Genomic DNA, 26,824 nt, shown 5'->3' on the forward strand with positions numbered 1-26,824 from the left:
ATCCCACCCCGACTAGTGCCAAACAGGCTGCCTAAGTATTGTCCCCAATCAGAGACAACGAGATCCAGCCGCCTCTGATTGGGAATCACCCTGGCCAACATAGATGTAAACGATCTAGAAAACACAACATAGAAAATATGACATAGAAACTCCACACCCTGGCTCAACATTTAAGACCCCCCCCCCCAAAGGCGCGGACTGCGACCGCGCCACACAAACACAACAGGGTAGGGGCCGGGTGGGCATTCCGCCTCTGAGGTGGATCCGGCTCCGGGCGTGACCACCACTTTCTCTCCACCTCCCCGTTGCGCCCCTGGTCTGGTCTGGCACCGCTGACTGGAGCTGGACCCGACGACGGTGGATCGATCTGTACAGGCTCCGGACTGGAGCCGCTGGCCGGAGCTGGACTGGGCACCAGTGGAGCGGATTGCTCTGGCTCCGGAGTGGAGCAGCTGACCGGTGCCGGACCAGGCACCGGTGGAACAGGCACGGGCCGTGCCGGACTGGACACATGCACCACTGGCTTGGTGCGGGGAGCAGGAGCGGACCGGGCTGACGACGCGCACCACTGGCTTGGTGCGGGGAGCAGGAACGGGCCGGACCGGGCTGACGATGCGCACCACTGGCTTGGTGCGGGGAGCAGGAACGGGCCGGACCGGGCTGGCGACGCGGACCACTGGCTTGGTGCGGGGAGCAGGAACAGGCCGGACCGGGCTGACGACGCCGCACCACTGGCTTGGTGCGAGGGGCAGGAACAGGCCGGACCGGGCTGGCGACGCGCACCACTGGCTTGGTGCGAGGGGCAGGAACAGGCCGGACCGGGCTGGCGACGCGCACCACTGGCTTGGCGCGAGGGGCAGGAACAGGCCGGACCGGGCTGGCGACACGCACCACTGGCTTGGTGCGGGGAGCAGGAACGGGCCGGGCCGGACTGGGAACACGCACCACTGGCTTGGTGCGGGGAGCAGGAACGGGCCGGGCCGGACTGGGAACACGCACCACTGGCTTGGTGCGGGGAGCCGGAACGGGCCGGGCCGAACTGTGGAGGCGGACTGGAGGTCTGGAGCGGAGAGCTGACACAACCCGTCCTGGCTGAATGCCTACTTCCACACAATACGTGTGAGGCATCAGCACAGGACGTACGGGGCTGTGCACTCGTACTGGCGCTACAGCACGTGGCACTGGCGCAGGATATACGGGACCGAGGAGGCGTACTGGAGACCACGAGCGTTGAGCCGGCACACCCCGTCCTGGCTGAATGCCCATCTTTGCACGACACGTGCGTGGTGCTAGCACAGGACGTACAGGACTGTGCCGGAACACTCGTGGCACAGTACGTGGCTCCGCATAACACGGAGCCTGCCCAGTCAACCGCTTCCTAGCCCGAGTACAGGGAGTTGGCTCTGCTCTAACCCTAGGCTCCGCCAACCACCTTTTAGCCCCCCCAAAAAAAATTATTGGGGCTGTCTCTCGGGCTTCCTCCTCGGCCGGTACCCTCTGCGTTGCCGCTGCTCCTCTCTATAGCGCGCCTCCACAGTCTCCTCCCAAGGACGGCGATCCATTCCCGCCTGAATCTTCTCCCAAGTCCAGGATCCCTTCCCGTCCAGGATCTCCTCCCAGGTCCAGGCTGTCTGTTCCTGGACACGCTGCTTGGTCCTCTTTTGGTGGGATCTTCTGTCACGATCGTTTACTGATGAGACGGACCAAGGCGCAGCGTGATAAGCGTACATTTTATTAAGTACTTAACTCACACAAAACAACAAACAAACGAAATGTGAAGTCCTAGGTTACACAAAACAAACCTTAACGGAACAAGATCCCACCCCGACTAGTGCCAAACAGGCTGCCTAAGTATTGTCCCCAATCAGAGACAACGAGATCCAGCCGCCTCTGATTGGGAACCACCCTGGCCAACATAGATCTAAACAATCTAGAAAACACAACATAGAAAATATGACATAGAAACTCCACACCCTGGCTCAACATTTAAGAGTCCCCAGAGCTAGGGCGTGACACACAAGGCTCAATTTCTCTGCTGTTTTGGTCCCGTGGTGTAAAGTACTTAATTAAAAATACTTTAAAGTACTACTTAAAGATCCACTCCAGATCTTAAGCACAACAAATTCGCACAAATTGGATTTGTAACATATCACACTAATTGCAAAATTAATTTGATATCATACAAATTGCAAAATTCGTGACATATCATATGAAATGGATGATGTAGTACACAATTGAATGATGTAGTACACAAAAAACGGGGAACCGTTTTGACTCGTGAACGCCACTTTCAAAACTACTGGCTGAAATTATACAAAAGTTTGGGAGTGCATCTTTAAAGTAGTTTTTTTTGGGTATCTGTATTAAACTTAATTATTTTATTTATTAATTTATATTTTACTTCAGTCATTTTCTATTAAGTTATCTTTACTTTTACTCAACTCCTGTATGGAAATTGAGTACTTTTTACACCACTGCCCGTGTGGCTACCACGTTGTAAAAGCGTGAAGAGAACCCGTGCACATGTGCAGATACTGTGTGTGACTGTGTGGTAGCGACGTCTTGCATCTTGCTCATCGCAATATCTGCTGGTTTCTTGGACACAGATTAAGACAAATACTGGTCTAAAAAGCAGTGGAGATTCTCCTTTGAAAGTGCTTCTTAGTCCAGGACTAAACTTAATCTGAGTCTGTATACTGTAGATCTGAGCATAGACCTTATTGTCACTGGCCCCCTAGCTGTATAATACTTTAAAAACAAATATTTAGATTTTCTCGGAAGTCTATAGCTTTGATGTCGCATGCAGATTCTCGTCTCCGTAACCAAAGATCCCATTTTCACTTGGAAGAGACCTTATGAGCCATGACTGCCTGATGTACTTTCCCTTTCTTTCTGTTGATTTAGCTGTAATACTTACTATGGTGATGACATATATTCTTTTATCGTTTTTTTCTAAAACTCCTTTGATTTCACATCCAGTAGAAAATGAAAAGCGATGTTCGCTTACAAAAATATATGGGGCGTGTTTGTGAAACCCTGTGAAATCACGTGTATCTGATAGGGGGAAAAAATGCTAAGTGGAAGACAGCAGCTTTAAAAGCAGACGTTGCCACCGAGGATGGTCATTGTCGGTTATTTATGACTCCCTCCCTCTCTTTCTCTCTCCTCTCTTTCTCCTTCCCTCTCTTTCTGGGTGAGTTCCAGCCTGAGGGAGAGTTGGCATTATGTGTCTCCTCTCTCTGACTCCTGCAGTTCCCACACACTCTGTCCCAGACTGAGTCATACGGTACTGCCACACACGCAGAAGCGCGCACACATACTTGCGCACATGAATCCATGCACACGCACACAACTGTGTTTTCAGAACACAGACTGCTCTATGAGGGGTGCGGTTGCGATGTGTGTATATCTTTCCGAGTAGGCATTTTCCTTCAACAACTGTAAGCCCACTCTTTTCTCAGCCAAAGCATTTCTAAGAAGAAGTGACTTCGTTTGATGTCCTTATCAAAATGTAAGGAGCAAATGTATCATCAAGCCAGCCATGTCGAGCATCTTAACATCTTTGCTCATGTAATTGAGTATACCAGAATCAGGTTTCTGTGACGGATTAAAGTAATGTAATATCAGTCTGGTCTCATAGACTGTCTAGTCTATGAGACATAGTAAAAGCAAATCCGGGACACTTAAATTAATATGATTTGTTAGGTTAGGTATTTATTTATTTTTATTTATTTCACCTTTATTTAACCAGGTAAACCAGTTGAGAACAAGTTCTCATTTACAACTGCGACCTGGCCAAGATAAAGCAAAGCAGTGCGATAAAAACAACAACACAGAGTTACATATGGGGTAAAACAAAACAAAGTCAAAAATACAACAGAAATACATATAATATACAGTGTGCAAATTTAGCAAGTTATGGAGGTAAGGCAATAAAATAGGCTATAGTGCAAAATAATTACAATTAGTATTAACACTGGAATGATAGATGTGCAAGAGATGATGTGCAAATAGAGATACTGGGGTACAAATGAGCAAAATAAATAACAATATAGGGATGAGGTAGTTGGGCGGGCTAATTTCAGATGGGCTGTGTACAGGTGCAGTGATCGGTAAGGTGCTCTGACAACTGATGCTTAAAGTTAGTGAGGGAGATAAGTGTCTCCAGCTTCAGAGATTTTTGCAATTTGTTCCAGTCATTGGCAGCAGAGAACTGGAAGGAATTGCGGCCAAAGGAGGTGTTGGCTTTGGGGATGACCAGTGAGATATACCCGCTGGAGCGCAGACTACGGGTGGGTGTTGCTATGGTGACCAATGAGCTAAGATAAGGCGGGGATTTGCCTAGCAGTGATTTATAGATGGCCTGGAGCCAGTGGGTTTGGCGACGAATATGTAGTGAGGACCAGCCAACAAGAGCGTACAGGTCACAGTGGTGGGTATTATATGGGGCTTTGGAGACAAAACGGATGGCACTGTGATAGACAACATCCAATTTGCTGAGTAGAGTGTTGGAGGCTATTTTGTAAATGACATCGCCGAAGTCAAGGATCGGTAGGATAGTCAGTTTTACGAGGGCATGTTTGGCAGCATGAGTGAAGGAGGCTTTGTTGCGAAATAGGAAACCGATTCTAGATTTAACTTTGGATTGGAGATTCTTAATGTGAGTCTGGAAGGAGAGTTTACAGTCTAACCAGACACCTAGATATTTGTAGTTGTCCACATACTCTAGGTCAGACCCGTCGAGAGTAGTGATTCTAGTCGGGTGGGCGGGTGCAAGCAGCGTTCGGTTGAAGAGCATGCATTTAGTTTTACTAGTGTTTAAGAGCAGTTGGAGGCTACTGAAGGAGTGTTGTATGGAATTGAAGCTCGTTTGGAGGTTTGTTAACACAGTGTCCAATGAAGGGCCAGATGTATACAAAATGGTGTCGTCTGCGTAGAGGTGGATCTGAGAGTCACCAGCAGCAAGAGCGACTTCATTGATATACACAGAGAAAAGAGTCGGCCCAAGAATTGAACCCTGTGGCACCCCCATAGAGACTGCCATAGGTCCAGACAACAGGCCCTCCGATTTGACACATTGAACTCTATCTGAGAAGTAGTTGGTGAACCAGGCGAGGCAGTCATTTGAGAAACCAAGGCTATTTAGTCTGCCAATAAGAATGCGGTGGTTGACAGAGTCGAAAGCCTTGGCCAGGTCAATGAAAACGGCTGCACAGTACTGTCTATTATCGATCGCGGTTATAATAACGTTTAGGACCTTGAGCGTGGCTGAAGTGCACCCATGACCAGCTCGGAAACCGGATTGCATAGCGGAGAAGGTACGGTGGGATTCGAAATGGTCGGTGATCTGTTTGTTGACTTGGCTTTCAAAAACTTTTGAAAGGCAGGGCAGGATGGATATGGGTCTGTAACAGTTTGGATCTAGAGTGTCACCCCCTTTGAAGAGGGGGGATGACCGCGGCAGCTTTCCAATCTCTGGGGATCTCAGACGTTACGAAAGAGAGGTTGAACAGGCTAGTAATAGGGGTTGCGACAATTTCGTGGCTAGTTTTAGAAAGAAAGGGTCCAGATTGTCTAGCCCAGATGATTTGTAGGGGTCCAGATTTTGCAGCTCTTTTAGAACATCAGCTGTCTGGATTTGTGTGAAGGAGAAGCGGGGGGGCATGGGCAAGTTGCAGCGGAGGGTGCAGAGCTGGTGGCCGGGGTAGTGGTAGCCAGGTGGAAAGCATGGCCAGCCGTAGCAAAATGCTTGTTGAAATTCTCGATTATTGTAGATTTATCGGTGGTGATAGTGTTTCCTAGCCTCAGTGCAGTGGGCAGCTGGGAGGAAGTGCTCTTATTTTTCCATGGACTTTACAGTGTCCCAAAACTTTTTGGAGTTAGTGCTACAGGATGCAAATTTCTGTTTGAAAAAGTTAGCCTTTGCTTTCCTAACTGCTTGTGTATATTGGTTCCTAACTTCCCTGAAAAGTTGCATATCGCGGGGGCTATTTGATGCTAATGCAGTACGCCACAGGATGTTTTTGTGCTGGTCAAGGGCAGTCAAGTCTGAGGAGAACCAGGGGGCTATATCTGTTCTTAGTTCTGTATTTTTTGAATGGGGCATGTCTATTTAAGATTGAGAGGAAATTACTTTTAAAGAACAACCAGGCATCCTCTACTGACGGAATGAGATCTATATCCATCCAGGATACCTAGGCCAGGTCAATTAGGAAGGCCTGCTCGCTGAAGTGTTTTTGGGAGCGTTTGACAGTGATGAGGGGTGGTCGTTTGACCGCGGACCCAGTACGGACGCAGGCAATAAGGCAGTGATCGCTGAGATCCTGGTTGAAGACAGCGGAGGTGTATTTAGAGGGTAAGTTAGTCAGGATGATATCTATGAGGGTACCCATGTTTACGGATTTAGGGTTGTACCTGGTAGGTTCGTTGATAATTTGTGTGAGATTGAGGGCATCTAGTTTAGATTGTAGGATGGCCGGGGTGTTAAGCATATCCCAATTTAGGTCACCAAGCAGTACAAACTCTGAGGATAGATGGGGGCAATCAATTCACATATGGTGTCCAGGGCACAGCTGGGGGTTGAGGGGGTCTGTAGCAAGCGGCAACAGTGAGAGATTTATTTCTGGAAAGGTGGATTTTTAGAAGTAGAAGCTCAAACTGTTTGGGCACAGACCTGGATAGTATGATGGAGCTCTGCAGGCTATCTCTACAGTAGATTGCAACTCCACCCCCTTTGGCAGTTCTATCTAGACGGAAAATGTTATAGTTGGGGATGGAAATTTCAGAATTTTTGGTGGCCTTCCTAAGCCAGGATTCAGACACTGCTAGAACATCAGGGTTGGCGGAGTGTGCTAACGCAGTGAATAACTCAAACTTAGGAAGGAGGCTTCTGATATTTATGTGCAGAAAACCAAGACTTTTACGGTTACAGAAGTCAACAAATGATAGCTCCTGGGGAGTAGGAGTGATACTGGGGGCTGCAGGGCCTGGGTTAGCCTCTACATCACCAGAGGAACAGAGGAGGACTAGAATAAGGATACGACTAAAGGCTTTAAGAACTGGTCTTCTAGTGCGTTGCGTACATAGAATAAAGGGGGCAGTTCTCCGGGCGTTGTAGAAAAGATTCAGGGCATTATGTACAGAAAAGGATATGGAAGGATATGGGTACAGTTCAGGTAACCCTAAGCGTTGGGTAACAATGAAAGAGATAGCGTCATTGGAGGCATCGATTGAGCCGGTCTCGGCGTGTATGGGGGGAGGAACAAAGGAACTATATGAGGCAGTTTGAGAGGGACTAGGGGTTCTACAGTGAAATTGTATAATAAGAACTAACCCAAACAGCAATAGGCAAGGCATAATTGACATGGGAGAGAGGCATAAAGCAGTCACAGGTGTTATTAGAGAGAGCTAAGACACAACTGGAAATAGCGATAACGTTTGGGCTAAGACTAAACAGAATAAACAGGACAGGGTACCGTGTAAAGGAACAGTCCAGCAGGCATCAGCTGTGCAGCTGAGTGATCATAAGGTCCAGTGAACAGCAATATGTGAGTCCGAGAGCAGTTCAAATTGGTGCTTCAGCACAGCTAGCAGGGAGCACAGTTGTAGTTTGCGTGTGCTAGCGGGCCGGGGCTGGCAGATGGATCTTCGTGGTCGCCGCAACGGGAAGCCTGTTGAAACCACATCAGACTATTTCGTCGGCAAACCAGTCGTGTTGGATCGGCGGGGCTCAGTGTCAACACTAGGAGGTCCCGTCCGGTTGACAGAGAGGTAGATAGCCGGGAGATGGGCCTGAGGCTAGCTCAAGGCTAACTGGTGCTTGCTATAGGGCAATGGTAATGGTAATCAGCCAACAACAGGTTGCAGCTAGCTAGCTGGTTGTGATGATCCGGCGCTAGGGTCCAGTGATTCCGGCAGAAAGTCCAATAAGCTCTGGGTCGATAGCACGCTGGGTCGATAGCACGCTGTGCAGACTGGCCGACGAATTGCCCAGGCTAGAGCTAGAGCTGGCTGGTGGATAGTGTAGGCCACGGACAGTGGTGAAGACGCTAACGTTGACTAATAGTAGGTAGCCATTCAGATTGCGGCTACACTCGTTTCAGCTTACGGTTCTTGATGAAAGTTATAAAGAAATAATAGAATCCTTTCCACGTTGGGTGAGGCGGGTTGCAGGAAAGTATATTTAGTTAAAGAATGAAAGTAAAAAATTGAGAAATATATACAAAATAGACAAAAAAAACAAGAAACGGGATATTTACACAGGACGAAGAAATAAAAGCGACCACACTGCTACGCCATCTTGGTTACATAAGAGAGATGGTTACATAAGACAAAAACTAAACGAAATTAGGGTGGTTGGTCGGGGTTGAGGATTAGGTGTATAACCCAAAGGTTGTGAGTTCGAATCTCATCACGGACAACTTTAGCATTTTAGCTAATTAGCAACTTTTCAACTACTTACTACTTTTTTGCTACTTTGCATGTTAGCTAACCCATCCCTAACCCTAACCTTAACCCTTTTAGCTAACCCTTCCCCTAAACCTAACCTTAACCCGTTAACCTAACTCCTAAACTTAACCCTAACCTTAACCCCTAGCCTAGCTAACGTTATCCACATAGCCACCTAGCTAGAATTCGTAATATATCATATGTTTTGCAAATTCATAACATATTGTACATTTTGCACATTCGTAACATATAATACGAATTGTAATTCGTTACATATCATATGAAATGGGCGATGGACATCCTCAAATGATTACATACAATACAAAATGTAACATATCATACTAAATGGAGAGTCTCGGATTTACATACAGAATAATACGAAATGCTCTGAGACCAGGTTGGTAATATAGCCACAACAGCATTTGCTTCTCACAGAGGATAATCCACTGAGGTAAAGTAGGTTTTACATTCAACAGACCAGACATTCGCTGTTAGCCTATTTAAACATTGACAACAATTTCCATTCCGCTCTTATTACTACAAAGGATCTTTCACGAGCGAATGTTTTTGTTAGGGACCAGACAGATTATTATTGAAATGTTTTGACTGGTGTGAAAGTGCAATCGCTATAAGGGCCCTTGAGGCGATGATTACGTGTGTCAGTTCCATTGAGGGTCTGGTTTGAATAATTTGGATTTACTTTGATGTTTCTATGACAATCCATGAAAAAGTTATAGCGGAAAGAGATTTAAATGCAATTTTACATGATTTGATTATTTATATCAAATCAACACTTTACTTTTTATGCAAATCAAAGGTTGTAAAAGTAGGCCAGATGTTTTTACAATAACTTGCACTTGTTTTTATGTTTCTATGACAATTGCTGAAAACAATATTGCGAACAAAAGATTGAAATGCATTTATATATTATTTTACTATTTCTATCAAATAAAAACTTTTGTTTATCGTTTTAATTGTATTTGAGGTTTTTGTAACAATCAATAAGAAAGTTATTGCAGTTAAAAGATTAATACAACATTTTAAAAAAGGGAATCAACCACATCACTAACCACATTTCCATCCACAGTTTTTATGCGAGTAAAGTCATACTGTATAAAAACAAATCAGACAGCTGTGATGGAAACAGGAAGTTTTGGTACAATTGTATAAATGCCAACAGATAATTCCTTCGCTCGACATGGTGGAATCTTTTTGTGTCTGTAAAATATATTTGGAATGGGGCGGCAGGTAGCTTAGTGGTTAAGAGCGTTGTGCCAGTAACCGAAAGGTCGCTGGTTCTAATCCCCGAGCCGACTAGGTGAAAAATCTGTCGATGTGCCCTTGAGCAAGGCACTTAACCCTAATTGCTCCTGTAAGTCGCTCTGGATAAGAGCGTCTGCTAAATGACGTAAATGTAATGAATGGAGGTGGAAACGCCTTTATGCACAAATATTGATATAATAACCATCATATAGAAGTAAAGCTGGAGTCACGCAATGATATGTTGTGTGGTCCTCCCACTATGACTCAGTGCAGTTTGGCTACAGATTGGTGAAAGTGCATGGTGATCTTGATGCTCATTTCTCTTGATTTGATGATGATGCTTGACTGCCTTTTGACAACAACAAAAATATTCTCGCTCTCATCCATAATAATCTCATCATGTAGACTACCTGTATCTGTAAACTGTTGGCTAGAGCGCACGTAACAAACCCAGAGTAGGCACATTTGCTATTTAACTCAACAGTTTTTGTGACAAAAACTATCCGTAGAGTTGAAAATGCGATGGAAACACATAGAATTTTAGATTTTTATTTGGTACATGAAAATGTAAGTGAAAAAGTTAATTTTGTGTGCACTACATGATCACGCACTGATTTTGATCTGCAACAAGTCCATTTGGTGGAAACACACCACTGGTGGGAAAATTCACATATTTTCTTTATGCAGATTTTAGAATATTTGCATGAAAATCTGTTGCTAATTGGATGGAAACCTAGCTACTGAGACGTTCATCTCATGATAAACTGTAGACCACACTATTTACCAAGAGAGTTTTCATCTATATTTTTCGTAGCTGTCTATTTACCACCACAAACCGATGCTTGCACTAAGACCACACTCAACGAGCTGTATAAAGCCATAAGCAAACCAGAAAATGCTCATCCAGAAGCGGCGGTCCTAGTGGCCGGGGACATTAATGCAGGGAAACTTACATCCGTTTTACCTCATTTCTACCAGCATGTGTGTAACAAGAGGAAACAAAAACTCTAGACCCCCTTTACTCCACACACAGAGACATGTACAAAGCTCTCCCTCGCCCTCCATTTGGCAAATCTGACCATAATTCTATCCTCCTGATTCCTGTTTACAAGCAAAAACTAAAGCAGGAATTACCAGTGACTCGCTCAATACGGAAGTGGTCAGATGACGCAGATGCTAAGCTACAGGACTTTTTTGCTAGCACAGACAGGAAGGAATATGTTCTGGGACTCATCCGATGGCATTGAGTAGTATACCACATCAGTCACCGGCTTCATCAATAACTGCATCGATGACGTTGTCCCCACAGTCACTGTACGTACATACCCCAACCAGAAGCCTTGGATTACAGGTAACATCCGCACTGAGCTAAAGGGTAGAGCTGCCACTTTCATGGAGCGGGACTAACCCAGACGCTTATAAGAAATCCCGCTATGCCCTCAGATGAACCATCAAACAGGCAAAGCGTAAATACAGGAATAAGATTGAATCCTACTACACCGGCTCCGACACTCGTCGGATGTGGCAGGGCTTGCAAACCATTACAGACTACAAAGGGAAGCCCAGCCGCGAGCTGCCCAGTGACACAAGCCTACCAGACGAGCTAAATGACTTCTATGCGCGCTTCGAGGCAAGCAACACTGAAACATGTATGAAAGCATCAGCTGTTCCGGACGACTGTGTGATCACGCTCTCCGTAGCCGATGTGAGTAAGAACTTTAAACAGGTCAACATTCACAAGGCCAGACGGATTACCAGGACATGTACTCCGAGCATGCGCTGACCAACTGGCAAGTGTCTCCACTGACATTTTCAATCTGTTCCTGGCTGAGTCTCTAATACCTACATGTTTCAAGCAGACCACCATAGTCCCTGTGCCCAAGAACATCAAGGTAACCTGCCTAAAGGACCACCGACCCGTAGCACTCACGTCTGTAGCCATGAAGTGCTTTGAAAGGCTGGTCATGGCTCACATCAACACCATCATCCCAGAAACCCTAGGGTAGTGCTTACGGCCCAGTACTACCAGGTCCCCTGTAGCTCAGCTGGTAGAGCACGGCGCTTGTAACGCCAGGGTAGTGGGTTCGATCCCCGGGACCACCCATACACAAAAATGTATGCACGCATGACTGTAAGTCGCTTTGGATAAAAGCGTCTGCTAAATGGCATATTATTCTTATATTATTACATCACTGGGGCCAAGCTTCCTGCCATCCAGGACCTCTATACCAGGCGGTGTCAGAGGAAGGCCCTACAAATTGCCGAAGACTCCATCCACCCTAGTCATAGACTGTTCTCTCTGCTACCGCACGGCAAGTGTTACCGGAGCACCAAGTCTAGGTCCAAAAGGCTTCTGAACAGCTTCTACTCCCAAGCCATAAGACTGCTGAACAGCTAATCAAATGGCTTCCCGGACTATTTGCATTGACCTCCCCCTCTTTTTTTACACTGCTGCTACTCGCTGTTTATTATCTATTATCTATGCATAGTGACTGTACCCCTACCTACATGTACATATTACCTCAATTACCTCGACTAACCTGTATCCCCGCACATTGACTCGGTACTGGTACCCCCTGTATATAGCCTCGTTATTGTTATTTTATTGTTGCTCTATTATTTTTTGCTTTAGTTAATTTAGTAAATATTTTTTCTTAACTCTTATTTTTCTTAAAACTGCATTGTTGTTTAAGGGCTTGTAAGTAAGTATTTCACGGTAAGGTCTACACCTGTTGTATTCGGCGCATGTGACAAATACAATTGTATTTTATTTGATTCAAGGGCCCTTATAGTAATTGCACTTTCACCCCAGTAAAAAAATAATAATTAAAATTAAACATTCGCCCGTGAAAGATCCTTCATAGTAATCAGAGAGGAATGGAAATAGTTGTCAACGTTTAAATAGGCTAACTGCGAATGTCTGATATAAAACCTACTTTACCTCGGTAAATGCAGGGGTGTCTCATTTTGCCCCGGGGGCCGCATAGAAAATGTGTTATATTTCCTTGTCAAAATCTATCCACATTTATTTATATTTTTGATGCTACCTGATTGTCTAGCTTTCCTTTCGGTGATTGGAAAGGAGCTGGACATAGTCAAGAAACTGTATGAATGTAGGTCCATTATAATTCTACAGTTTTGATTTTATTTCATTTGAAAGTATATTGAGTAAGTTCCCCACCGAAAAAACAAAACAAGGTGTAACCTAATGTAGCAAGCATAAAAAGACACCTGAGCGGAGACCCCACATAGGTTGAAAATACTGTATCTTTAAAACCCGGAAACATCCGCTTTCTACCAACCTCGCGGAAAGCGCACAAAATGCTATGTTACAGGTCATAACTATGATGTTAGCTTGATTTTCTGAAGGGGCTTTGAAACGGTTATAGCCGAGCGGCTTTGATTTCATGACCTAGTAGCCATGAAACGGTTTCCCAATGTCGCTATCAGACAGCTGATCAATTGGGGTGTCTCGGTTTTTATACAGGACTATAGAGACCGAGGACAAGACAGGGTAGGGTGTCATTAATGTTTTGATAGAGCTCCCATTCATACACCAGCGGCATAAATAGACACACCCTTTGCATAAACAAAGACACACCCAACCACCCACAAACCTTACCCCCCTTAAAGTGCAATAAAAACATATTTTGCTGAATCTCCCACTGGCTGAGAAACCAGGAAGAGAGAAATTGGCAATCGTTGGCTGGTAGTCAGCTGAGAGATTGCGTCCCAAACGGCACCCTGTTCCCTATAAAGTGCACTACTTAAGCAGACAGAAGCAATAAAAAATTTAGAGCACTATATAAGGAATAGGGTGCAATTTGGGACACAGATTGAGAGAGTTGGGAACTATGAACTCTGAATTTTTGCATCCCAAAAGAATAAAAACAGAGGAGGCCGCAATCCCAAAAAGACGACTAAATGCCAACATCCTCTGCTCATACCCCAAATAATCTCCAGATCCGAAGAAGACTTTCACTACTTATCAGACTCCATCCTGTATGAGAAGTAGGCTATCCCTCTCCTCCCAATGACAAAGTTTGTGTAATTTGTATAACTGCAAATAAAAAACGCACATAAATGCTACTTTCCCATTTTTCAACCACAGCGTAATAGGTAGGGACAAATCTCAAAGTCAGGGTCAAGTCAAGTGGGAGGAAAAAGCTTGCTTGTTTTTTCCATTTGGAGTGATTCCTCTATACAGTGAGGGAAAAAAGTATTTGATCCCCTGCTGATTTTGTACGTTTGCCCACTGACAAAGAAATGATCAGTCTATAATTTTAATGGTAGGTATATTTTAACAGTGAGAGACAGAATAACAACAAAATAATCCAGAAAAACTCATGTCAAAAATGTTATTAATTGATTTGCATTTTAATGAGGGAAATAAGTATTTGACCCCCTCTCAATCAGAAAGATTTCTGGCTCCCAGGTGTCTTTTATACAGGTAATGTGCTGAGAGTAGGAGCACACTCTTAAAGGGAGTGCTCCTAATCTCAGTTTGTTACCTGTATAAAAGACACCTGTCCACAGAAGCAATCAATCAGATTCCAAACTCTCCACCATGGCCAAGACCAAAGAGCTCTCCAAGGATGTCAGGAACAAGATTGTAGACCTACACAAGGCTGGAATGGGCTACAAGACCATCGCCAAGCAGCTTGGTAAGAAGGTGACAACAGTTGGTGCGATTATTCGCAAATGGAAGAAACACAAAAGAACTGTCAATCTCCCTCGGCCTGGGGCTCCATGCAAGATCTCACCTCGTGGAGTTGCAATGATCATGAGAATGGTGAGGAATCAGCCCAGAACTACACGGGAGGATCTTGTCAATGATCTCAAGGCAGCTGGGACCATAGTCACCAAGAAAACAATTGGTAACACACTACGCTGTGAAGGACTGAAATCCTGCAGCGCCCGCAAGGTCCCCCTGCTCAAGAAAGCACATACAGTGGGGAAAACAAGTATTTAGTCAGCCACCAATTGTGCAAGTTCTCCCACTTAAAAAGACGAGAGAGGCCTGTAATTTTCATCATAGGTACACGTCAACTATGACAGACAAATGGAGAAAAAAAATCCAGATAATCACATTGTAGGATTTGTAATGAATTTATTTGCAAATTATGGTGGAAAATAAGTATTTGGTCACCTACAAACAAGCAAGATTTCTGGCTCTCACAGACCTGTAACTTCTTCTTTAAGAGGCTCCTCTGTCCTCCACTCGTTACCTGTATTAATGGCACCTGTTTGAACTTGTTATCAGTATAAAAGACACCTGTCCACAACCTCAAACAGTCACACTCCAAACTCCACTATGGCCAAGACCAAAGAGCTGTCAAAGGACACCAGAAACAAAATTGTAGACCTGCACCAGGCTGGGAAGACTGAATCTGCAATAGGTAAGCAGCTTGGTTTGAAGAAATCAACTGTGGGAGCAATTATTAGGAAATGGAAGACATACAAGACCACTGATAATCTCCCCTCGATCTGGGGCTCCACGCAAGATCTCACCCCGTGGGGTCAAAATGATCACAAGAACGGTGAGCAAAAATCCCAGAACCACACGGGGGGACCTAGTGAATGACCTGCAGAGAGCTGGGACCAAAGTAACAAAGCCTACCATCAGTAACACACTACGCCGCCAGGGACTCAAATCCTGCAGTGCCAGACGTGTCCCCCTGCTTAAGCCAGTACATGTCCAGGCCCGTCTGAAGTTTGCTAGAGTGCATTTGGATGATCCAGAAGAGGATTGGGAGAATGTCATATGGTCAGATGAAACCAAAATAGAACTTTTGGTAAAAACTCAACTCGTCGTGTTTGGAGGACAAAGAATGCTGAGTTGCATCCAAAGAACACCATACCTACTGTGAAGCATGGGGGTGGAAACATCATGCTTTGGGGCTGTTTTTCTGCAAAGGGACCAGGACGACTGATCCGTGTAAAGGAAAGAATGAATGGGGCCATGTATCGTGAGATTTTGAGTGAAAACCTCCTTCCATCAGCAAGGGCATTGAAGATGAAACGTGGCTGGGTCTTTCAGCATGACAATGATCCCAAACACACTGCCCGGGCAACGAAGGAGTGGCTTCGTAAGAAGCATTTCAAGGTCCTGGAGTGGCCTAGCCAGTCTCCAGATCTCAACCCCATAGAAAATCTTTGGAGGGAGTTGAAAGTCTGTGTTGCCCAGCGACAGCCCTAAAACATCACTGCTCTAGAGATCTGCATGGAGGAATGGGCCAAAATACCAGCAACAGTGTGTGAAAACCTTGTGAAGACTTACAGAAAAAGTTTGACCTGTGTCATTGCCAACAAAGGGTATATAACAAACTATTGAGAAACTTTTCTTATTGACCAAATACTTATTTTCCACCATAATTTGCAAATAAATTCATTAAAAATCCTACAATGTGATTTTCAGGATTTTTTTTCTCATTTTGTCTGTCATAGTTGACGAATTACAGGCCTCTCTCATCTTTTTAAGTGGGAGAACTTGCACAATTGGTGGCTGACTAAATAATTTTTTCCCCCACTGTATACAGGGCCGTCTGAAGTTTGCCTATGAAAAATCTGAATGATTCAGAGGAGAACTGGGTGAAAGTGTTGTCAGATGAGACCAAAATCGAGCTCTTTGGCATCAACTCAACTCGCCATGTTTGGAGGAGGAGGAATGCTGCCTATGACCCCAAGAACACCATCGCCACCGTCAAACATGGAGGTGTAAACATGCTTTGGGGGTGTTTTTCTGCTAAGGGGACAGGACAACTTCACCGCATCAAAGGGACGATGGACGGGGCCATGTACCGTCAAATCTTGGGTGAGAACCTCCTTCCCTCATTGAAAATGGGTTGTGGATGGGTATTCCAGCATGACAATGACCCAAAACACACAGCCAAGGCAACAAAGGAGTGGCTCAAGAAGAAGCACATTAAGGTCCTGGAGTGGCCTAGCCAGTCTCCAGACCTTAATCCCATAGAAATTCTGTGTAGGGAGCTGAAGGTTCGAGTTGCCAAACGTCAGGCTCGAAACCTTAATGACTTGGAGAAGATCTGCAAAGAGGAGTGGAACAAAATCCCTCCTGAGATGTGTGCAAACCTGGTGGCCAACTACAAGAAACGTCTGACCTCTGTGATTGCCAACAAGGGTTTTGCCACCAAGTACTAAGTAATGTTTTGCAGAGGGATCAAATACTTATTTCCCTCATTAAAATGCAAATCAATTTATAACATTTTTGACATGCGTTTTTATGGATTTTGTTGTTGTTATTCTGTCTCTCACTGTTCAAATAAACCTACCATTAAAATTATAGACTGATCATGCCTTTGTCAGTGGGCAGACGTACAAAATCAGCAGGGGATCAAATACTTTTTTCCCTCACTGTAAATGCATTTGCAAGTGTCTCATTCTGTTTATTTAGGTGAAAGACAGGCTTGTTCCCACGCAGGTTAGGGCTGTGTACAGTCCTTTTAAACTCTCTGACATGTCTGCTGAGACTGTGCGTGCATGTGTGAGAGAGGACAGGGATGGTCGAGGCTCAGACAAAGTCGTCATTGTTCAACACTCAACAGCAAATGCGGCTCATCCGCCATATCGTCTAGTCTACACCCGCCGACTTACGCCACCAGACAGAACCTTTGCCCCAGAAAGCAATGGAAAACACACCAAAAACGAAGTTCTCTTTTTGTACAAAATATTTTAATAAATATTACTTTCCAAAACAAAACAAGACTTATTGCCAGGAACAACCTCCCCCCAAAAATACTTTAATTCTCAAGTTCTTAACACACTAAAGTGAAATGTACACAAACACTTTCTCTTCTATCATGATCTTAAGGGCAAACGATTGAAATAAAAATTAAAAATGTTTACAGCCTCGTGGTCTCCGATCTAGAAAGGCTATGTGTCACATGACAGTTCTACAGTGTTCTTATTGGACCTCCTCTCTTCAAGTATCTCATTGGTCGAGTTCGTTTTGCATGGCCCGGTGAACAGAGTTTCCTCATTGTAGACCATTCCATTGGTCCTTAAGTGAAATCTCCACCCACCCGGGGCATGCAAAACGAATTCCACCATTTATTACAGTTCATTACCATATATGCAAAAAAAGATGCAAAGTAAGGACATTTTTTTCTGGCCCTGTTCTTGACACTTTCTTTTGTTATGCTGTACATGCAAACATCAAGCAACCAAAAAAATTAATAAATGTTGTTCCCTTAAAAGTATTTAATTGGCAAGCAATGTGTCTGCCACATTTAGTTGTTTTAAATGACCCTGCAGCAGCAATATCATCCTCCATGTTATTTTGTCCTTTCCCCTCCCATCCCATTTACATTTAAGTACTTACAAAAGAGTCCTGGCAAATATACCATAGAAATGGTTTCAAACAGACGTCGTTCAAAAACATGTTTTTTGGGGGGCCAAAAATGCCCATCCAATTGTTAAGAAATAAACTATTCTTTCAAGAACACTTTTGGCATTTATGAAACAAAGTGAGGTCCAAAAGTATTGGCTCTGTACTCCAGGACTTTAGATTTGAAATGATACAATGACTGAGGTTAAAGTGCAGACTGTCAGCTGTAATTTGAGGGTATTTTCATCCATTCATGTGGATGCTACCATGATTACAGAAACCCTGATTGAATCATGAATAATGAGTGAGAAAGTTTGAGGAATAAATATCATACCCTCCCGAAAAATGCTATTCTCCCGTTATTGTAATGGTGAGAGGTTAGCATGTCTTAGGGTATGATCTTTGTGCCTCCAACTTTCTCACTCATTATTATTCACAATTAATTCAGGATTATCTGTAATTATGGTAGCATCCACATTAATGTAGAAGTGTTCAGAAACATTCTTATTTAAAATAAAAGTGACTCCAAAATGACATTACATTAACATTTAATTCATTTAGCAGACGCTCTTAACCATAGCGACTTACAGTAGTGAGTGCATACATTTTCGTACTGTTCCCCACGTGGGAATCAAAACCACAACCCTGGCGTTGCAAGCGCAATACTCTACCAACTGAGCCACATGGGACATTATTTACCATTCAAATCTATTGGGCACAAAATAATCTGAAACTGCAACTGCATCCAACAAGTTTGTAGAGTCACAAGCTTGATGTAGTCATTGCGTGCTAGGAATATGGGACCAAATCATAAACGTTTAACTACTTTAATACACAAGTGAATTTGTCCAAATGTTGGTTCCTTGAAATACGTGGACCATGTACAAAAAGTGTGGTAATTATTTTAAAAGGTTCACCCATTATGGATGAAAATACCCTAAAATTAAAGCTGACCGTCTATACTTTAACCTCAGTCATTGTATCATTTCAAAACCCAAAGTACTGTAGTACAGAGCAAAAACAAAAAATTTCAATGTCCAAATACTTTGACCTCACTTTATATATTGAAACAATATTTTCATCAAAAATAAGGAAGTTGTAAGCTTACAAAGCTGTCAAACCTTCAAATCTAAACAATGCATATAAATAAAAGGAATGATATTTTAAGGCTCTTGATTATTAAGTTAATAAATCAAATATACACAATGATTAATAAAAAAATATTTACAGATCTATACAACATTCTACATTGACACAAATTCTTCATATCGGCAGCAACTGCTGACAGACTCAACCTGCCCCTAAACAAAAATAAATAATATTTTTTGATAGTTGCTGTGGTATGGTGATGCAGAAGCGCGTACAAATACAAAACCAGTTAGAGGCTAAACCCACATAAATATTCATCGTACACTTCGTAAGACTACTGGGAAAAAGCCTGTAAAAAGCCTTTGACAGCAGCTTACCGAACAACGTAGAGATGTTCTTACACGTACATCGATATCTCCATTTAAAGAAGTGGCGCCTCGAAGCTAGCTAGTTTTGCAAAAGACCGCAAACAAACGCAGCACCCGGAAATCCAGCCAAACCACAGCCAACCGTTATTGCCAGTGTGAGCCAGCTTGTCGAAACATAAATTAAACACAGGGAAATTTGTCTTCTTTGTGAAGGGTAAATCACAACTTTTTGATTCAAAAACGGTATCAACAACTTTGGAGCGCCCCTCAGTTGACCTTCCAACGATGATAAACCGGTTGAAGTGGCCGGGCCAAGGTCGCCAAGCTGTGCGCTATACAATGAATTCCATTCGGTTTAAGCTCTGCGCCGACTCCAAGTCTCTGTTGTCCTGTTTATTAGTCCAGTTGGGGTGTTTGCCGGCCGTGCTGAGGGGCTGTGGGCTCCGCTCCTCCCGGTCCACTAGCGTATACGGCGTTTGCCTGGGGAACCTAGCCTTCTGAAGCCTCTTCTCAGACTCCTCGTCATCCGAATGGTGGCTACCCACGTCGGAGTTGTTTGTTCTAATTTTGGCATTGACAAGAGAGTTCTTGTCCTCGTAGTGATAGTGGTGGTGGTTGGGGTGTTCTTTAACTGGGGGTAGGCCGTTGGTCGGACCGTGTTTATCGATGGGGTTCTTGATCTGGTTGAGCTGCTCACGCACGTTGTTGACCGCGTTGTTGGTGTCTTCGGCTGTCGTCGCTGGGGATGATGACTGGGTGTTGACACCCGTGTGGGTGCTGGGCTTCCGGCGCCGCTTGAGGCACCAGATAAACGCAGAGGCCACAGCCAAGAGCCAGATGACGATGACTACAGACACCAGCAGGGGAACCAGGTAGTCTGCTGGAAGGAGAAAGGGAGGGAGGGAAGGCGTCAGTTATCAAAGACTAGAACGAACGAGGGAGACTCACATATAAAAAACTATAGTCGAAGCAGAAGTTGACAGCAGCAGCAATGTCATCTTCTCCCTCTTCCCATTAACAATTTTGAATTGCAAAATTCCCCAAATCCTTCAACCAGGATTTCTGGAAAACCTGGGAAATGCTCAGGAATTTTTCAAACCTAGGTACATAAAACCATCCCACCACTAGTGAAGGTCAATGTCCTTGCAGAAACAAAAACTGGCTGCCTGTGCTCTGTGTTCTCACCATTGGGGTTGTGGCTCTGCCTCCTCTGGACTCGGACCTCGACGATGGCTGTGATGATAGTGCTGTTGCCGTTTCGCTTGCTGACCAGGTCTATGAAATTGTCTGTGATCTCCTTGATAGGAGCCTTGCCTCTTCTGGGGTCCTCCGTCGACTAAAAAATAAAAAAGTAATTGAGTTCTAAGTCTTCGTACAAGCAAAGTAACTACTATGTAGACTAACTTCCATATATCTCATTTGAAAGAATATTGAGTATACTGTGAGAAACAGGACAAATTCTTTAGTGAATGTAGTTATTCTTAGGATAAGAGTGTCTGCTAAATGACTAATGTATGTTTCAAAATGGCCATTTGCTTGTTCTTGATAATCATGGAATTGAGGGCAATATTTGAGCCAAGCGGTACTCACGATGGCTACATGGATCTCGTTGGCAGTTGCCGATGGCTCGCAGGTCATGGACACTGAGTACTCCGACGAGAGGTTCCTCACCACATACAGACTCCTTAGCTCGCTGCAGATGTGCTCAACAGTCAAGCCCTGCCACACACACAGAGGTCAAAAGGTTCAACATATAAGTTCAAAGTATCGGCATCACAGTTCATCCAAAACTGCATACTGCTCCTAGTCTTACCAAGGTATATGAAATGCTGCCAAACTGGATGTGACAATGTTTTGCCATTGGTTAAATGTACTTCCTAGTTTAAGTTAGAATACATTTCTATGATGATGTGGCTTGCGCCAACTCACCTGTGGCATGGTGTCCTTGTTGAAGGTGAAGGTGACGTTGGCACAGTTGCTCTCGGGGTGGCACTTGGCGTGGGGCGGGGGACTGTGGGAGGCCGACCAGCACTCGCCCTGGCTGGGGCATGGCTTGACGAAACAGCGCTCATCCCGGATGGGCACACACGTCTGACCGACTGGGCACTCGCCACCGCTGTGGCTTTTACTGTGGACCCGGCAGGATTTTGGACCGCACCAGATCTGGAGGGGGACAGGAATGTGGTCAACTGTGGTCAGAGGTGGTGAGAATTTGAGGTCATTCATTGCATAGCTAGCTCACATCACTATGGGGATGGAATATGGTACAAACAAAAGCTAAAAAAGCCAGCTTGTCGTAGAACCTGAGGTTTCGTACCTTTGTACAGGTGACCTTCCCATTGTGGCACTGGCAGGTGTTGCAATCGTCTTCCCATTTGGTCCCGTCCACGGCCACCAGACCGTTGACAACACAGGGTTTCCCAGTAACTGCAAAGCAAGAGGCGGCCATTTTAGTCTCTCATCACGATTGAACCTGAAACATTTGCTATAGATGCCCAAAATCCTAGATGTACTGCGTTTTATTCAGGTTGACTGTTTACACCTACATCGACTCTTGTTAAGACTTAGGTTCTTGTGATGTTATGGTAATAAAGCTATTGTACCGTGCACTTATACTTTGTTTATCTGATGTCCTGTAAACACCACCTAAAGAGCTATAGCACAAGGAACAAAAATTCAGACCAAGTTTCTGACTAAAATACAGTCCATTGTCATGCCAGAATCCAACAGGGATGATTACACTGCTGATCATGATGGGAAATGTATTTATTGAAGCAAGTATAAGGCTCCAAAGGAACACATGGAGGCTAGAGGTCTTACCTTCTTGGCATCTGGGGCCGGCCCTCCCTGCTGGACACAGGCAGCGGTAGCCGTTGATCTCGTCTACGCAGGTGGAGCCGAATGCGCAGGGTGACGACTGGCACTCGTTGATGTCTGAGGGGACAAGATCGGCAACTGTTAGGGTACTACTCTATTTCTGTCACTTCATCTGTTCATCAATCTATATGCATCGGTCCATCTATCCTACCGACTAACAGACTGAGTGACTACAAGTGAGACTTCCAAATGACACATGATACACGTCTTAGAACCATTTTGCTGAGACTGATATTTTGCAGAGCCACAGACCAAACTTTGCTAATTACAAACATATCAAACTATGCTAATTACATAGCAGTATAACTTCATCCCAAAAAAAAAAAATGTTGAAGATCAACTAATTCATTCAAAACTCTACCCTAGTTTCATTCCTAGTCCTTGGTGGTTAATAGTTGATAGTTGGACTATCTCTGGGTGGTCAAGTTATCATTGGGAATGAGTGCAGGTGATCAACTTCTCCATCTGAGCTCTCTTTAACTGGATCAAAGGGCTAACAGCAGCGTGAACTTATCTAGCCAACTTATAAGCCTCATCCTCCATTGTGTTGTCCTACAAGCACCACCAAATCCAAGAGACTTAAACCCGATTTAGCCCCGACTTAACTGACTTTTGTCACAGCTTAAGAATAGTGAGGGGGGTGGGGGGGAGAGGAACGCAAAGGGTTAATACTCACTAATCCTGCAGTCTGGTCCGGCGAATCCCGCGGCACACTCACACCGGTACCAGTTATCTCCGTCCACACAGGTTCCACTGTTATAGCTGCAGAGAAAATGATAGAGAGAGACAGAGGTCAGGGGTCACAGCTCTTAACCAATAATAATTAACTAAATGGGTGGGAAATGTCTTAGAAAGTATCTAAATAAGCATCAGTCAGAATTCCCTCTGTATTAAATGATTTCACCACAAAAATATTGTTTCTTTAAAAGATAAATGTATAGTATTCTTACAATGGTGTTGGGAAGAGGAGGAAGTGGAACAAGGTACAATGTCTGATTGTGAAGTCTTGAGCAAACAGGGTTATGTGAGTTGTTTGTGGCTCTTTGTTGACGCTGAGTGTATGCGCAAGTCTGTGTGTGTGTGTGTGTGTGTGTGTGTGTGTGTTATCAGCAGCAGGACATTCCTGAGGGAAGATATGTTTACTGGGCCTAATTTGGCTTGGGATTGACTTACCAAGGGTGGGGATTGCAGTCGTTGGAATCTGTAAAATGAGAAATAAAAGAAAGTTCGGTTAGACAGAGTGCACGTCAGAATACTAACTCAAGATGAATTTGTGGCTAGCTGAGAGGCCACGTGCAATTAATCTAAAAAATAAAACAAAAAAAAAGTTTCCTATCGTTAAGATTTAGCTAGATAAATTCTTTACATAAAGGACAAAGGCCAAACTGTGCAAATCTACTACGGCAGGTTAAAATGTAGTGCTACTGAATATTACACGTTATCAAGTTGTTATGAACAGCTAATAGTGCACAAGACTACAATTCTCTACCAAAGATGTATTACCTACCCCAGTTACTAGGACAAGTGAGGACACACATACACACTCTGGGGTCACTCACTTTGGTTGCAGGTCAGGCCCTCCCAGCCCTCTTTGCAGACGCAGGTGAAAGAGTCTCCACTGCCCACACAGGTGCCTCCGTTCTCACAAGGGCTAGGCAGACAGCTGCTGTTCTTAGCTGGAGAAGCAAACACAACCTTTAGCCAACATGCTAGCTAGCTGGAAAATGCTACACATTCAAACATTACCTTTAGCCATCCTGTTAGCCACCCAATGCTACATAGGCAAACACAACCTTTAGCCTACCTGCTAACTAGAAAATGCTGAATGGGCAAATGCAACCTTTAGCCTAGTTTTGGACCTAGCCTTTTGCTATAGCACTAGTTAACAGAGGCAGCTACCTCAGCCACCACAGTTTAGCAATTCAGTATCTAAACTAAGTGTTTTGTCAGACTCAAAATGTCTATTTTTAGGAATTTAAAATGTGCAGGACATTGCATTACTGTCAAATGTTGAGGGAAAACAAAATCATAGTGGTTGTGGTGAATGCTCAGGTGGAATAGCATTAGCTGCAATAATTTAGCACTGCCGGCTATGCTACATACCTATATTACAGGTGGCACCCTCCCATCCGGCGGCACACATGCATTTGAAGGTGTCCCCTTCATCGTAGCACGTTCCGCCATTGTTGCACGTAGCCTCGTCACACTGGCTCTCCCCTGGAAGTGAAAAAGACTACATGTTAGCAACTGTTCATAGTCAATGTCAGGAAACCATTAGTCCCTAACACACATACCTGCATATATAGGTTTCATTTATGTACATAAACACACCCTTTTTGAACACGTACAAGCATGCACACATGCTTACATCCCACCCACACGCATACTTCACACCACACATGGCCGCCCCAGGGCGAAAACAAAAAGCGTGCAATACTGTAGTAAGGGGTAAGGGGGTCTTACTTGAGTGACATGTCTTGCCCTTCCATCCGTTCTTACACTCACAGTAGAAGTCGTTTACCAGGTCCCGGCACGTGCCGCGGTTGCGACAGGGGTTGGTGTTGCAGTCGTCAATGTCTGAGGAGACAAGACAGAGACAAACATGAAATTTACAAAACAAAAAAAACAGACTGTTCAGCATCTTCAAGGAGAAGAAAAACAAGCAGGTGTTTTTCTGCCATTATAATCCTTGGGCGGGCTGCCTAACAGTTTTTTCCGGGTCGCATAAGTCAAACGTTCAGGATGGGAAAACGCTTTAAGTGTCAAATTCAATGACAAACCAGATATAAAGTATGCAGAAAAGATAATGGTCCTATATATTTTTTTATAATATGATCTTTGTTCGTTCTCAAATCACCTAAATAAAAGCTTGACAGTCAGCGAGAATAGAACATTTCCAAAATAATGAATTTAGCAGTATTCATTTTGTTATGTTTGAGCAAAAACACTGCATTATCCATGGCAAAATGCATAGAATTGCAGGACATTAGCTTTAAAGCTGCAGAAAAAGAATCTAAGCTCCACGGAGAAATGTGTAGAATTGCAGGAAATTGGCTTAAAAATGCAGAAATGTCTCTACAGTGACAAGATGGGGGGCCTCTACAATTTTCTCTAAAATGTAGCCGGCAACTAAATAACTTGTATATAACTTCAATAACATAATGTATTATCCACCGGTGGTTCAAAGAAAGTGAAAGCCATTATTCATATAAACAAATATGACTACATAACAGTAGTGTGTGGTGAGAAGACAATTCACTTACTGTTTTTGCAGTTGGGTCCCTCCCAGCCCTCGGCACAGATGCACTGGTACAGGCTGACTTTGTCAATACACGTTCCCCCGTTCTGACACGGGCCGCTCTCACAGTCATTTATATCTGAGAGAGTGAGTGAAAGAAAGAGGAAAAATAAGCACAAGTCTGAGAATATGCACAATATCAAGCCATGCAATCAAGGCGTGCACCAAGGACTTATTTACCATTTCCATTTACAATTTTTCTAGAGTTTCTTAGAACAAGTGAACAACTCGCATTGTTTCCACATTACACATTCAACGGAGGCCTTGCAGGTTCCCTAGTGCCCCATTTATTTTGGCTGTCGTCTCCGGTCAAGTAACCTCCCACCAATAGCCATTCCAAAAACTCCCTCTTCTGTCACCCAAAACCAAAACAGAGATCTTGGTGTTGGGTGTGTGTGTGAGTGCGTGGGAGAGACAAGGCCAGGCAGACTTCCTGGCTAAAGAGAATGAGAGTTAGGGGTGGGGAGGCATGGAGCCCCCCTCATTTAACAACTTCCCCACCCCCTGACAGGCTAGCGAAGGCTGGGCAGGGTCATTAATCAAGGCCTGTGTCTGAGAGACAGCATAGGCCTCGCCTGGGGCCCTCCAGTCCTCCATTAGAGCTGATAACCCAGTGACTGGCAGGGCCAGGGCTAGGCCGCCTGACCTCTCTGAGCTAGGGAGCCGGCGGCTAAAATGGCCATCCATTAAACAGGGAGCTAATAATTATCATCAAGGGGGTCACCACTCTCCCCTGAAAGAAGTGTTGGGGATAACAAAGTCTCCGGGTTTGGAGGGAGCAAGAGCATGTTTTGAACCCAAGGATGCATGTGTCGTGACAGAGGGAGATCGCTTGTCAAGCGCCAGGAACGATTGCTATAACGGGGAGGGAGATTCTTGTGGTGTACTTGTGGTCGGAGTGAAGGAGGGTTTGTAAAGAACATCCACTTCTCAAGAAGGGCCCATCCCGTCCTCTACCTCTGCAATAACATTCTTCCTCCATTCTCTGCCCTCTCCACTTCAACCTCAATTCTGCCACATTTTCTCCTCTATCCATGCCTCCATCACACCCCCACATTGACCCCTTAATTCACACTTTAACCATCCACCATCTATCCAAGGCTCCATCCATCCACCTCCCTAGCCATCCTCCAT

The 26,824-nt window shown here is 44.5% G+C and overlaps 1 protein-coding gene across 3 annotated transcripts in view; it reads right to left on the reverse strand.

Annotated features, from left to right (window-relative positions):
• Positions 1 to 18,837: 18,837 nt before the first annotated feature.
• The window catches only part of LOC123480992 (protein jagged-1b-like), a 29,727-nt gene continuing 21,740 nt past the window's right edge, over positions 18,838 to 26,824 (reverse strand). For 2 of the 3 annotated variants that reach the window (XM_045212518.1, XM_045212516.1), the window contains exons 15-26: positions 25,656 to 25,769; positions 24,856 to 24,969; positions 24,496 to 24,609; positions 23,952 to 24,068; positions 23,566 to 23,593; positions 23,069 to 23,154; positions 22,336 to 22,449; positions 21,833 to 21,942; positions 21,445 to 21,678; positions 21,106 to 21,234; positions 20,701 to 20,851; positions 18,838 to 20,395 (exon numbers count right to left, since the gene is read on the reverse strand). In XM_045212518.1, coding sequence (XP_045068453.1) covers positions 19,848 to 20,395; positions 20,701 to 20,851; positions 21,106 to 21,234; positions 21,445 to 21,678; positions 21,833 to 21,942; positions 22,336 to 22,449; positions 23,069 to 23,154; positions 23,566 to 23,593; positions 23,952 to 24,068; positions 24,496 to 24,609; positions 24,856 to 24,969; positions 25,656 to 25,769 — 1,859 coding nt within the window. In that variant the 3' untranslated portion in view covers positions 18,838 to 19,847. The remainder of the gene's footprint in view (positions 20,396 to 20,700; positions 20,852 to 21,105; positions 21,235 to 21,444; positions 21,679 to 21,832; positions 21,943 to 22,335; positions 22,450 to 23,068; positions 23,155 to 23,565; positions 23,594 to 23,951; positions 24,069 to 24,495; positions 24,610 to 24,855; positions 24,970 to 25,655; positions 25,770 to 26,824) is intronic. The other variant, XM_045212517.1, reaches the window with a different exon arrangement.

The sequence above is a fragment of the Coregonus clupeaformis genome, unplaced genomic scaffold (assembly GCF_020615455.1).
Source record: "Coregonus clupeaformis isolate EN_2021a unplaced genomic scaffold, ASM2061545v1 scaf0018, whole genome shotgun sequence".
NCBI lineage: Eukaryota > Metazoa > Chordata > Actinopteri > Salmoniformes > Salmonidae > Coregonus > Coregonus clupeaformis.